The sequence below is a fragment of the Coregonus clupeaformis genome, unplaced genomic scaffold, assembly GCF_020615455.1.
Source record: "Coregonus clupeaformis isolate EN_2021a unplaced genomic scaffold, ASM2061545v1 scaf0099, whole genome shotgun sequence".
Taxonomy (NCBI): Eukaryota; Metazoa; Chordata; class Actinopteri; order Salmoniformes; family Salmonidae; genus Coregonus; species Coregonus clupeaformis.
In genome coordinates this window covers 104,678-117,020 of record NW_025533554.1, presented here as the reverse complement: position 1 = coordinate 117,020, position 12,343 = coordinate 104,678, and the positions used below count along the sequence as shown (strand labels likewise).

The 12,343-nt window shown below is 43.9% G+C and overlaps 1 protein-coding gene across 1 annotated transcript in view; it reads left to right on the top strand.

The window, feature by feature from the left end:
* Positions 1-12,343, top strand: part of LOC123483378 (extensin-like) — a 167,189-nt gene that overhangs the window by 116,986 nt on the left and 37,860 nt on the right. Inside the window, exons 6-7 of the mRNA XM_045213325.1 lie at positions 2,171-2,406; positions 2,525-2,863. Of these exons, the coding sequence (XP_045069260.1) occupies positions 2,171-2,406; positions 2,525-2,863 (575 nt within the window). The remainder of the gene's footprint in view (positions 1-2,170; positions 2,407-2,524; positions 2,864-12,343) is intronic.

Genomic DNA, 12,343 nt, shown 5'->3' with positions numbered 1-12,343 from the left:
TGGTGCTATATAGAGGAAGTCATGGGGCTATATAGAGGAAGTTGTGGTGCTATATAAAGAAAGTTGCGGGGCTATATAGAGGAAGTTGTGGGTCTACATAGAGGAAGTCATTTGGCTATATAGAGGAAGTCATGGGGCTATATAGAGGAAGTCGTGGGACTATATAGAGGAAGTCGTGGGGCTATATAGAGGAAGTTGTGGGGCTATATAGAGGAAGTCATGGGGCTCTGCTCTGGCTAAAAGTGTCCAGTGGGTTCAAGGAGGACTCGCTGCTTTCCATGCACAACACATGACAGTGACATAGCCGATCGTTTTCTTACTTATTCAAACCTATCCTAACTTACACAAAACTAGAGCTGGACAAATATCCATGTCACAATAAAGTGACTCAATTATCATGATAACGATGAATTGAACGATAAGTTTATAATAATATGCCCCAGTTATTTTTTTTAATTACCCTTAAAACTACTACTAGAAATCGACTTTCATTTCAAACTTCACATTCCTCTAGTAAAAGCTACTTATCGTTACGATCTAGATCAGTAGAATATCTTGATAAATAAATCGGTCCTACCCAAACCAATCCTAGCCTATCCTAGTCTAGTCTAGCCAGTCCAGTATAAGGGTGCAGCTGGCCTAAGCTTCAGCCCTAATCTCTGTCACACAGGACAATGTCACCAAGTGGTTTAACTAAGGGCCTTCTTATGATTCCTGAACACACTGACCCTCTGCAGAACCTCAGGCTGACTGATCGGGGTTCACCCTAGCCTGACCTCTCCATACCACTCCAGGCTCATGTCACAAACACCCAACACCAGGGTTAAGGGGAAAACATCCCACAACAGGGTTAAAAGTCACAAACACTCCACACCAGGGTTAGAGGTTCGAAGCACCCCACACCAGGATTAGAGGTCACAAACACCCCACACCAGGGTTAGAGGTCACAAATACCGGACACCGCACAAGCGGGCTTAACCACTTATACCCAGTCAGACAAACTTTGGAGGAATGGGAGATAAAGCGTAGAAATGATCCTACCCAACAGACTGTACCTCCAACCTCCACTGATTTGGCTTCACATACAATTTTAATTTCCAAGGTACCTGTTGACTAAACTTGTGGCAGTCTCAGACCAAAGTCCACTTGCCCCTTTCACATCCATAGAGATTAGTTAGATGAGCCTGAAGATCATCCCTTTAAAACACACCTGTTGTGTTGCTGGTTAGACATCTTTCAAGGTTAATGGGGTTGATATCAGGGCTCTGCGCAGACCTTTTTTACAAGGAGCACGTGTGTGGCAAAGTTGGAAAATGTAAGCGCACACAAAGAAATGTAGGAGCACAATGACAAATATTTGAGGTAATAAAGCAAGAATCCTTCATTTATTTTTCTAGGTGCATTGGTGCTCCTAAATAAAGATTCCAGGTCGCACAGCTAAATATTCAGGCGCCTATGCGAGTAAAATGGTCGCACTGTAGAGCCCTGCAGATATTACATAGACATCAGAGCTGTACATCCGAGACATTTAGAGCCTCTGACTCTCACTTGGGCTCCGGCGGGCAATTTGTCTGCAGTCATGGCTGAAGGCCTTTTAGAGGCTTGTGTGAGACAGGAGAGAGATGGGCTCCGAGTGGGACCCTGAGGGGACTCAGCCTCCCCACTAACAACCCCCTCCCAAGCCTAGCACACACATGAATGAGACAGATGGAGAGGGACACAGATGGAGAGAGAGACAGAGAAAGAGAGAGAGAGAGAGAGAGGGGGGGTGAGAGAGCGATACAGAGAGAGAGAGAGATAGAGATACATAGAGATACAGAGAGAGAGAGAGAGAGAGAGAGATGAGAGAGAGAGACGAAAGGGAGAGAGAGAGAGAGAGAGAGAGAGAGAGAGAGAGAGACACACAGAGAGAGAGAGAGAGACAGACAGATAGATAGATAAAGAGAGAAAGAGAGAGAGAGAGAGAGAGAGGAGAGAGAGAAAGAGGAAGTGAGAGAGAGACAAGAGAGAGAGAGAGAGAGAGAGAGAGATGAGAGAGAGAGAGAGAGAGAGAGAGAGAAAGAGAGGAGAGAGAGCGAGAGAGACGAGAGGGGCGAGAGAGAGATTCATCCAAGAGGATAAACTCTCCCCCCACCACAAGGTGTCCAAAATATGATGCCCAAAAACACAGGATGCACTCCACATCCTGTCCCAGCCTGACTTTGTCACACCAGGCCACATTATTATTCCCACCGGCACCAACAACCTGCTAGAGGAGCAGGAGAGAGTAGGCAGCCTGGTCAACAGAGCAGCAGAGAGGGCCTCTGAGTGGTTCCCCAACTCCCACATCACCATCTCCACTCTGCTGCCCCGGAAAGACTTTCATCCCCGTACCATTCAGAAAGTCAACGCTGACATCACCAGAGGGTGTGGCCTACTCCCAAACGTGCACGTTGCTCACCACCAAACAATCACCCCAGAGCATCTGCACGACCACTCCCACCTTAGGAAGCAGACAGTAGGGATGTTTGCCATGTTTCTATAGGACATGGCACTTGGTAGACAAACACCCCATGCCGCACTGGACAGAGGACCACCCAGAGACCCCTACCAGACCACTGCACCACCAAGGAGCCCCAGGCCCCCTCAAAGCCCCACCAGAGCCAGCGCTCCCCACAGGCCCCACCCACCACCAGAGCATCACCACCTACATCGGCTTAACCAGACTGGACCAGGCCCAGCCTACTACCCAGCACCAGACCACCACCTCTACCAGACCAGAGAGGAAGCCTCCCGGCCCAGACCTGGCCCCCCTCCACTCCACAGGGCCCAACAGCAGGACCAGCGCAGCTACACGGAGGTCCTCAGAAGATAGTAGAACGCTGTAGGATTGAGTGAGATTAAACAGCTCCTCCAATACATCTGCACTAAACGCGCACACAAACACACACACCTACAGTACTAAAGGTTTACTTGTTCAATGAGTAGGAATATATGTACAGTGGGGAGAACAAGTATTTGATACACTGATTTTTCAGGTTTTCCTACTTACAAAGCATGTAGAGGTCTATAATTTTTATCATAGGTACACTTCAACTGTGAGAGACGGAATCTAAAACAAAAATCCAGAATATCACATTGTATGATTTTTAAGTAATTAATTAACATAAGTATTTGATCATCTACCAACCAGTAAGAATTTCGGCTCTCACAGACCTGTTAGTTTTTATTTAAGAAGCCCTCCTGTTCTCCACACATTACCTGTATTAACTGCACCTGTTTGAACTTGTTACCTGTATAAAAGACACCTGTCCACACACTCAATCAAAAAAACTTCAACCTCTCCACAATGGCCAAGACCAGATTGCTGTGTAAGGACATCAGGGATAAAATTGTAGACCTGTACAAGGCTGGGATGGGCTACAGGACAATAGGCAAGCAGCTTGGTGAGAAGGCAACAACTGTTGGCGCAATTATTAGAAAATGGAAGAAGTTCAAGATGACGGTCAATCACCCTCGGTCTGGGGCTCCATGCAAGATCTCACCTCGTGGGGCATCAATGATCATGAGGAAGGTGAGGGATCAGCCCAGAACTACACGGCAGGACCTGGTCAATGACCTGAAGAGAGCTGGGACCACAGTCTCAAAGAAAACCATTAGTAACACACTATGCTGTCATGGATTAAAATCCTGCAGCGCACGCAAGGTCCCCCTGCTCAAGGCAGCGCATGTCCAGGCCTGTCTGAAGTTTGCCAATGACCATCTGGATGATCCAGAGGAGGAATGGGAGAAGGTAATGTGGTCTGATGAGACAAAAATAGAGCTTTTTGGTCTAAACTCCACTTGCCGTGTTTGGAGGAAGAAGAAGGATGAGTACAACCCCAAGAACACCATCCCAACATGGAGGTGGAAACATCATTCTTTGGGGATGCTTTTCTGCAAAGGGGACAGGACGACTGCACCATATTGAGGGGAGGATGGATGGGGCCATGTATCGTGAGATCTTGGCCAACAACCTCCTTCCCTCAGTAAGAGCATTGAAGATGAGTCGTGGCTGGGTCTTTCATTATGACAACGACCCAAAACACACAGCCAGGGCAACTAAGGAGTGGCTCCGTAAGAAGCATCTCAAGGTCCTGGAGTGGCCTAGCCAGTCTCCAGACCTGAACCCAATAGAAAATCTTTGGAGGGAGCTGAAAGTCTGTATTGCCCAGTGACAGCCCCGAAACCTGAAGGATCTGGAGAAGGTCTGTATGGAGGAGTGGGCCAAAATCCCTGCTGCAGTGTGTGCAAACCTGGTCAAGACCTACAGGAAACGTATGATCTCTGTAATTGCAAACAAAGGTTTCTGTACCAAATATTAAGTTCTGCTTTTCTGATGTATCAAATACTTATGTCATGCAATAAAATGCAAATTAATTACTTAAAAATCATACAATTTGATTTTCTGGATTTTTGTTTTAGATTCCGTCTCTCACAGTTGAAGTGTACCTATGATTTAAAAAATTCAGACCTCTACATGCTTTGTAAGTAGGAAAACCTGCAAAATCGGCAGTGTATCAAATACTTGTTCTCCCCACTGTATATATGCATATGTAGCGTGGTTCGTTCTGCGTTGTGTACTTTTAATTAGGACACTGCCACAACTGGAGGTCTGCTGGTTGGATAATTTTTATTCGACCTGCACACGAAGAGACAACACACAATATGTTAGCCCTTGGTGCAGTCACAGTTCTCGGGCACCTTGCTAGTTGAAGGTCAGGCAAAAGAGAGCCCAGGTGCTGCATGCACACATTCGATATCCAAGATGGCGTAGTAGTGCAGTTGTGTTTTTATCGTCTGTCTGTAAATAGCCTGTAAATACCCTATTTTTTCGTACATATTTCCCTATCAGACTTTTCATCCTTCTACAAGATATACTTTCCTGCAACCCGCCTCACTCAATGTGGAACGGATTCTATTATTGACTTACCTGACTCACTTTTATCTAGAATCTAGAATCTCCAGTTGAAACTAGCTAGCCAGCTAACTAGCTACTTGCTATTTGCTATTAGCCACAGCTAGCGATGTTTCACCCAGAACATTTGATTTTTTTCTGCGGGATTAATTTTAATCACTGGACATTGATCACCGGATATTCGGCCAGTCTGCACAGCGCGTTATCGACCCAGAACATATCAGTTTTTCCGCCGGAATCACTGAATCACTGGACCTTTAACTCCGGATTCATCGCTACCAGCTAGCTTCAACTAAATGGACGCTGTGGTCTGGCTAATCATCCTGAACTAGGCCCATCGCCCATCTCCCGGCTATCTACCTCTCTGTCAACCGGACGGGACCACCTAGTGTTGACACGGAGCCCCGCCGATCCTACACGACTGGTCTGCCGACGAAATCGTCTGATGTGGTTACGACGTTAACCACGAAGATTCCATCCATCTGATAGCCCTGGCCCGCTAGCACACGCTAGCCGTGGCCTCTTACTAGTGCTTCACCACCGGACCTTATGATAACTCAGCTATACAGCTGATATCTGCTGGACTGTTCCTTTTTACGGTACTACATCCTGTTTATGTTTAGCCTCAGCCCAAACATGGTTAGTTTATTGTTGTTTCGGTTATTTCTAATTGTACTATATCACTGTAGACCCCCAGCCTAGCTAAACCTGCCTTAGATAGCTCATTTGCACCCTCCCCCCATACACGCGGAGACCGACTCAATTGATGACTCTAGCGATGCTATCTCTTTCATTGTTACCCAACGCTTAGGGTTACCTCCACTTTACTCATATCCTTCCATATCCTTGTCTGTACATAATGCCCTGAATCTTTTCTATAACACCCGAAATCTGCCCCCTTTATTCTATGTACCCAACGCACTAGAAGACCAGTTCTTAAAGCCTTTAGCCGTATCCTTATTCTAGTCCTCCTCTGTTCCTCTGGTGATGTAGAGGCTAACCCAGGCCCTGCAGCCCTCAGTATCACTCCTACTCCCCAGGCGCTATCATTTGATGACTTCTGTAATCGCAAAAGTCTTGGTTTCTTGCACATAAATATCAGAAGTCTACTTCCTAAGTTTGAGTTATTCACTGCGTTAGCACACTCTGCCAACCCTGATGTTCTAGCAGTGTCTGAATCCTGGCTCAGGAAGGCCACCAAAAATTCTGAAATTTCCATCCCCAACTATAACATTTTCCGTCTAGATAGAACTGCCAAAGGGGGTGGAGTTGCAATCTACTGTAGAGATAGCCTGCAGAGCTCTATCATACTATCCAGGTCTGTGCCCAAACAGTTTGAGCTTCTACTTCTAAAAATCCACCTTTCCAGAAATAAGTCTCTCACTGTTGCCGCTTGCTACAGACCCCCCTCAGCCCCCAGCTGTGCCCTGGACACCATATGTGAATTGATTGCCCCCATTTATCCTCAGAGTTTGTACTGCTTGGTGACCTAAATTGGGATATGCTTAATACCCCAGCCATCCTACAATCCAAGCTAGATGCCCTCAACCTCACGCAAATTATCAACGAACCTACCAGGTACAACCCTAAATTCGTAAACATGGGTACCCTCATAGATATCATCCTGACTAACATACCCTCTAAATACACCTCAGCTGTCTTCAACCAGGATCTCAGCGATCACTGCCTTATTGCCTGCGTCCGTAACGGGTCCGCGGTCAAACGACCACCCCTCATCACTGTCAAACGCTCCCTAAAACACTTTAGCGAGGAGGCCTTCCTAATTGACCTGGCCCAGGTATCCTGGATGGATATAGATCTCATTCCGTCAGTAGAGGATGCCTGGTTGTTCCTTAAAAGTAATTTCCTCTCAATCTTAAATAAACATGCCCCATTCAAAAAAATACAGAACTAAGAACCGATATAGCCCCTGGTTCTCCTCAGACTTGACTGCCCTTGACCAGCACAAAAACATCCTGTGGCGTACAGCATTAGCATCAAATACTTTACCTTTCTAGGGAGTTTTTCCTAGCCACCGTGCTTCTACACCTGCATCACTAGCTGTTTGGGGTTTAGGCTGGGTTTCTGTACAGCACTTCGAGATATCAGCTGATGTATGAAGGGCTATATAAAATAAAATTGATTGATTGATTGAGTTCAGTGTGTCAAATCGGAGGGCCTGTTGTCTGGACCTATGGCAGTCTCTATGGGGGTGCCACAGGGTTCAATTCTTGGGCCGACACTTTTCTCCGTGTATATCAATGATGTCGCTCTTGCTGCTGGTGACTCTCAGATCCACCTCTACGCAGACGACACCATTTTGTATACATCTGGCCCCTTCAATGGACACTGTGTTAACAAACCTCCAAACGAGCTTCAATGCCATACAACAATCCTTCAGTAGCCTCCAACTGCTCTTAAACACTAGTAAAACTAAATGCATGCTTTTCAATCGAACGCTGCTGGCACCCGCCCACCCGACTAGAATCACCACTCTCGACGGGTCTGACCTAGAGTATGTGGACAACTACAAATACCTAGGTGTCTGGTTAGACTGTAAACTCAACTTCCAGACTCACATAAAGAATCTCCAATCCAAAGTTAAATCTAGAATCGGCTTCCTATTTCGCAACAAAGCCTCCTTCACTCATGCTGCCAAACATGCCCTCGTAAAACTGACTATCCTACCGATCCTTGACTTCGGCGATGTCATTTACAAAATAGCCTCCAACACTCTACTCAGCAAATTGGATGTAGTCTATCACAGTGCCATCCGTTTTGTCTCCAAAGCCCCATACACTACCCACCACTGTGACCTGTACGCTCTTGTTGGCTGGTCCTCACTACATGTTCGTCGTCAAACCCACTGGCTCCAGGCCATCTATAAATCACTGCTAGGCAAATCCCGCCTTATCTTAGCTCATTGGTCACCATAGCAGCACCCACCCGTAGTCTGCGCTCCAGCAGGTATATCTCACTGGTCATTCCCAAAGCCAACACTCCTTTGGCCGCCATTCCTTCCAGTTCTCTGCTGCCAATGACTGGAACGAATTGCAAAAATCTCTGAAGCTGGAGACTCTTATCTCCCTCAATAACTTTAAGCATCAGTTGTCAGAGCACCTTACCGATCACTGCACCTGTACACAGCCCATCTGAAATTAGCCCACCCAACTACCTCATCCCTATATTGTTATTTATTTTGCTCTTTTGCACCCCAGTATCTCTATTTGCACATAATCTCTCTTGCACATCTAGCATTCCAGTGTTAATACTATTGTAATTATTCTGCACTATAGCCTATTTACTGCCTTACCTCCATAACTTGCTACATTTGCACACACTGTATATATATTTTCTGTTGTTTTTCTGACTTTATGTTTTTTTACCCCATATGTAACTCTGTGTTGTTGTTTTTTTTTGTTATTGCACTACTATGCTTTATCTTGGCCAGGTCACAGTTGTAAATGAGAACCTGTTCTCAACTGGCTTACCTGGTTAAATAAAGGTGAAATATAATAAAATAAATAAAATGCCCAACAGCACACTATACAATACAAGTAAAATGATATACAACATAATTCGGACAAAATAAAAGACATACCTGTACACGAAGAGACAACACACAATATGTTAGCCCTTGGTGCAGTCACAGCTCTCGGCCACCTGCGTGAGCACATGAAAACTCACTCAAACACCGTCCCAAATACTCACAAATTACAATAGGTACCCTAATTAGCGAGCTCGTTGAAACTTGTTAACATAAATCTTTATACTGTCCACATTGTAACAAAACCTATAGTTGCGTAACAGCACTTTGTGTAACATTACCACAGTTTTATATTGACAAATTACGGAGCCAAGGACAACATACCTTGCTAGTTGAAGGTCAGACAAAAGAGAACAATAAGAGGGTACGTAAGTACAGATAACCCACAATGGACCAAACCAAAATATACAAAACTTTTACAATCAGGTGTATTTACAATATAGATATATACTAATGTTTGTACACCAAAAAATAACATTAGCTATGCAGCTGTAATTAAATAAAGAAAACATATTGAATTATTATTATTATTAACTTATTAACATCCCCTCTTGACCTGGCCTACTTGAACTGTCCTTGTGTGCAACTTGGTGCATAATCTAGGGGAACATAATCACACTACTACACACACATATATATATATATATACACACTACATGTCAAAAGTTTTAGAACACCCACTCATTCAAGTTGTTTTCTTTATTTTTTACTATTATCTAAATGGTAGAATAATAGTGAAAACATCAAAACTATGAAATAACACATATGGGATCAAGTTGTAACCCCAAAAAGTGTTAAACATATCATCAAATAGCCACCCTTTGCCTTGATGACAGCATTGCACACTGTTGGCATTCTCTCAACCAGCTTCATGACGTAGTAACCTGGAATGAATTTCAATTAACAGGTGTGCCTTCTTAAAAGTGAATTTGTGGAATTTCTTTCCTTCTTAATGCGTTTGAGCCAATCAGTTGTGTTGTGACAAGGTAGGGGGAGTATACAGAAGATAGCCCTACTTGGCAAAAGACCAAGTCTACATTATGGCAAGAACAGCTCAAATAAGCAATGAGAAACAACAGTCCATCATTACTTTAAGACATGAAGGTCAGTCAATACGGAAAATGTCAAGAACATTGACATTTTCTTCAAGTGCAGTCGCAAAAACCATCAAGCGCTATGATGAAACTGGCTCTCATGAGGACTGCCACAGGAATGGAAGACCCAGAGTTACCTCTGCTGCAGAGGATAAGTTCATTAGAGTTACCAGCCTCAGAAATTGCAGCCCAAATAAATGCTTCACAGAGTTCAAGTAACAGACACTGTATGAATCAGGCCTTCGTGGTCGAATTGCTGCAAAGAAACCACTACTAAAGGAAACCAATAATAAAAAGAGACTTGCTTGGGCCAAGAAACATGAGCAATGGACATTAGACTGGCGAAAATGTGTCCTTTGGTCTGGAGTCCAAATTTGAGATTTTCTGTTCCAACCTCTGTGTCTCTGTGAGACGCGGTGTGGGTGAACGGATGATCTCTGCATGTGTATTTTCCACCGTAAAGCATGGAGGAGGAGGTGTTATGGTGTGGGGGGTGCTTTGCTGGTGACACTGTCTGTGATTTATTTAGAATTCAACCAACATGGCTACCACAGCATTCTGCAGCGATACGCCATCCCATCTGGTTTGGGCTTAGTGGGACTTTCATTTGTTTTTCAACAAGACAATGACCCAACACACCTCCAGTCTGTGTAAGGGCTATTTGACCAAGAAGGAGAGAGATGGTGTGCTGCATCAGATGACCTGGCCTCCACAATCCCCCGACCTCAACCCAATTGAGATGGTTTGGGATGAGTCTGACGGCAGAGTGAAGGAAAAGTAGCCAACAAGTGCTCAGCATATGTTGGAACTCCTTCAATACTGTTGGAAAAGCATTCCAGGTGAAGCTGGTTGAGAAAATGCCAAGAGTGTGCAAAGCTGTCATAAAGGCAAAGGGTGGCTATTTGAAGAATATCAAATATCAAATATATTTTGATTTGTTCAACACTTTTTTGGTTACTACATGATTCCATATGTATTATGTCATCGTTTTGATGTCTTCACTATTATTTTACAATGTAGAAAATAGTGAAAATAAAGAAAAACCCTTGAATGAGTTGGTGTGTCCAAACTTTTGACTGGTACTGTACGTTAGTTTTGACTATGTAAAGATAGTTGAAGGGAAATTGAGGGATAGATGAAGACAGATTTTCCTGGGGTTTTTGGGCTGGTATCAGTCAGATATCATCTCCATCTCAGGAGGAAGTTTGAGCTTATTGATGTTTGTATGTCATGTGTATGATTTAGGCTACATCTCTGGACGATGTTCCTGGTGGTAGTAGGTGTTCTAAAGCTTTTGACTGGTAGTGTTTCATATAACAGAACAAATGTTTGCTATTGTCCTGTTTATCTCACTCTTAACAACTTAATAGTTAGTAGTACTGTATTTTTGACTGTGCCATTCTTTCTTTTTGCAACATGAAATCGCTATCAGTTACCATGTGGAACATTCAGGGCCTAAACTCATCAACCGTTGGACTGAAGAGTTTAGCACTGGAGTTTAAAAAAAATCTTAAAGCTGTTGACATCATCATTCTGCAGGAGACATGGTGTAAGGCAGACATTGTCACATACTGTCCCACAGGCTACAGAGAGGTAATTGTGCCGTCACAGAAACACAGCTCTGTCATTAGAGGCAGAGACTCTGGAGGATTGATCATTTAGTACAAATGCGAACTGCAAAATCCAATTGATCCCCTCAAAATTGGTAAATATCACATTTGGTTAAAACTGAAAAAATAACTTTTACACACAGGAAAATATGTGTTCCTTTGCGCAATATATATCCCCTCCTCAGAACCCCATATTACTCAGAGGAGATATTCCCCAGCCTTGAGGAAGAGACGTGCCATTCCCAGGCCCAGGGAAATGTGCTCATCTGTGGGGACACAAATACACACACAGGAACACTACCTGATCTAACGACCACACCAGGGGACAGCTTTATTACAGGCCATACTGTTTCTAACTGTCTTCATCTCCCCAGTAGAAACAACAGTGACAGCACCATCAACAAAAACGGAAGGGATCTGTTGCAGCTCTGTCAAAGCCTGGGTCTGTACTTTGTCAATGGTAGGTTACGGGGGGGACTCTTGGGGAGATTCACCTATTGCTCACCTCTTGGCCACAGCATGATTACAGACATTTACCCTTTCTCTCGCAGCTCATTCACCGTCAAGCCACCAACACCTCTGTCTGATCACAGCAAAATTACCTTGTTCCTCAAAAGAACAGACATGGAAACAACCACACATTCACAGCCCAGTAAGCTGTACAACATCAGAAATTCATACAGATGGGCCCAAAACAGCACAGAAGAATACCAGAAAGCAACCAAAATATTCAAACACTCTCAGATAACTTTCTGGATACCACATTCACTCACAGTAAAGAAGGCATCAATCTAGCAGTAAAAAACATCAACTATATATTCAGGCAAACAACAAAAGAAGCACAACTGAAATTGATAAAAAATAAATAAAAAAAAGACCACAGATGACAACTGGTTTGATGCAGATTGTGAAATTATAAGGAAAAAATTTAGAACACTATCAAACCAAAAGCACAGAGACCCAAATAATGGTGATGTACGCCTTCATTACTGTGATACTTTAAACCTCTATAAACGTACACTCAGAACCAAAAAAGCACAGTACAACAGCAAGCAGCTGACACTAATTGAAGAGTCCATAAACACAAACATCTTCTGGCAAAATTGGCAAAACATTTTTAAAAAAATCAAAACAAGAGGAATTAGCGATACAAAAT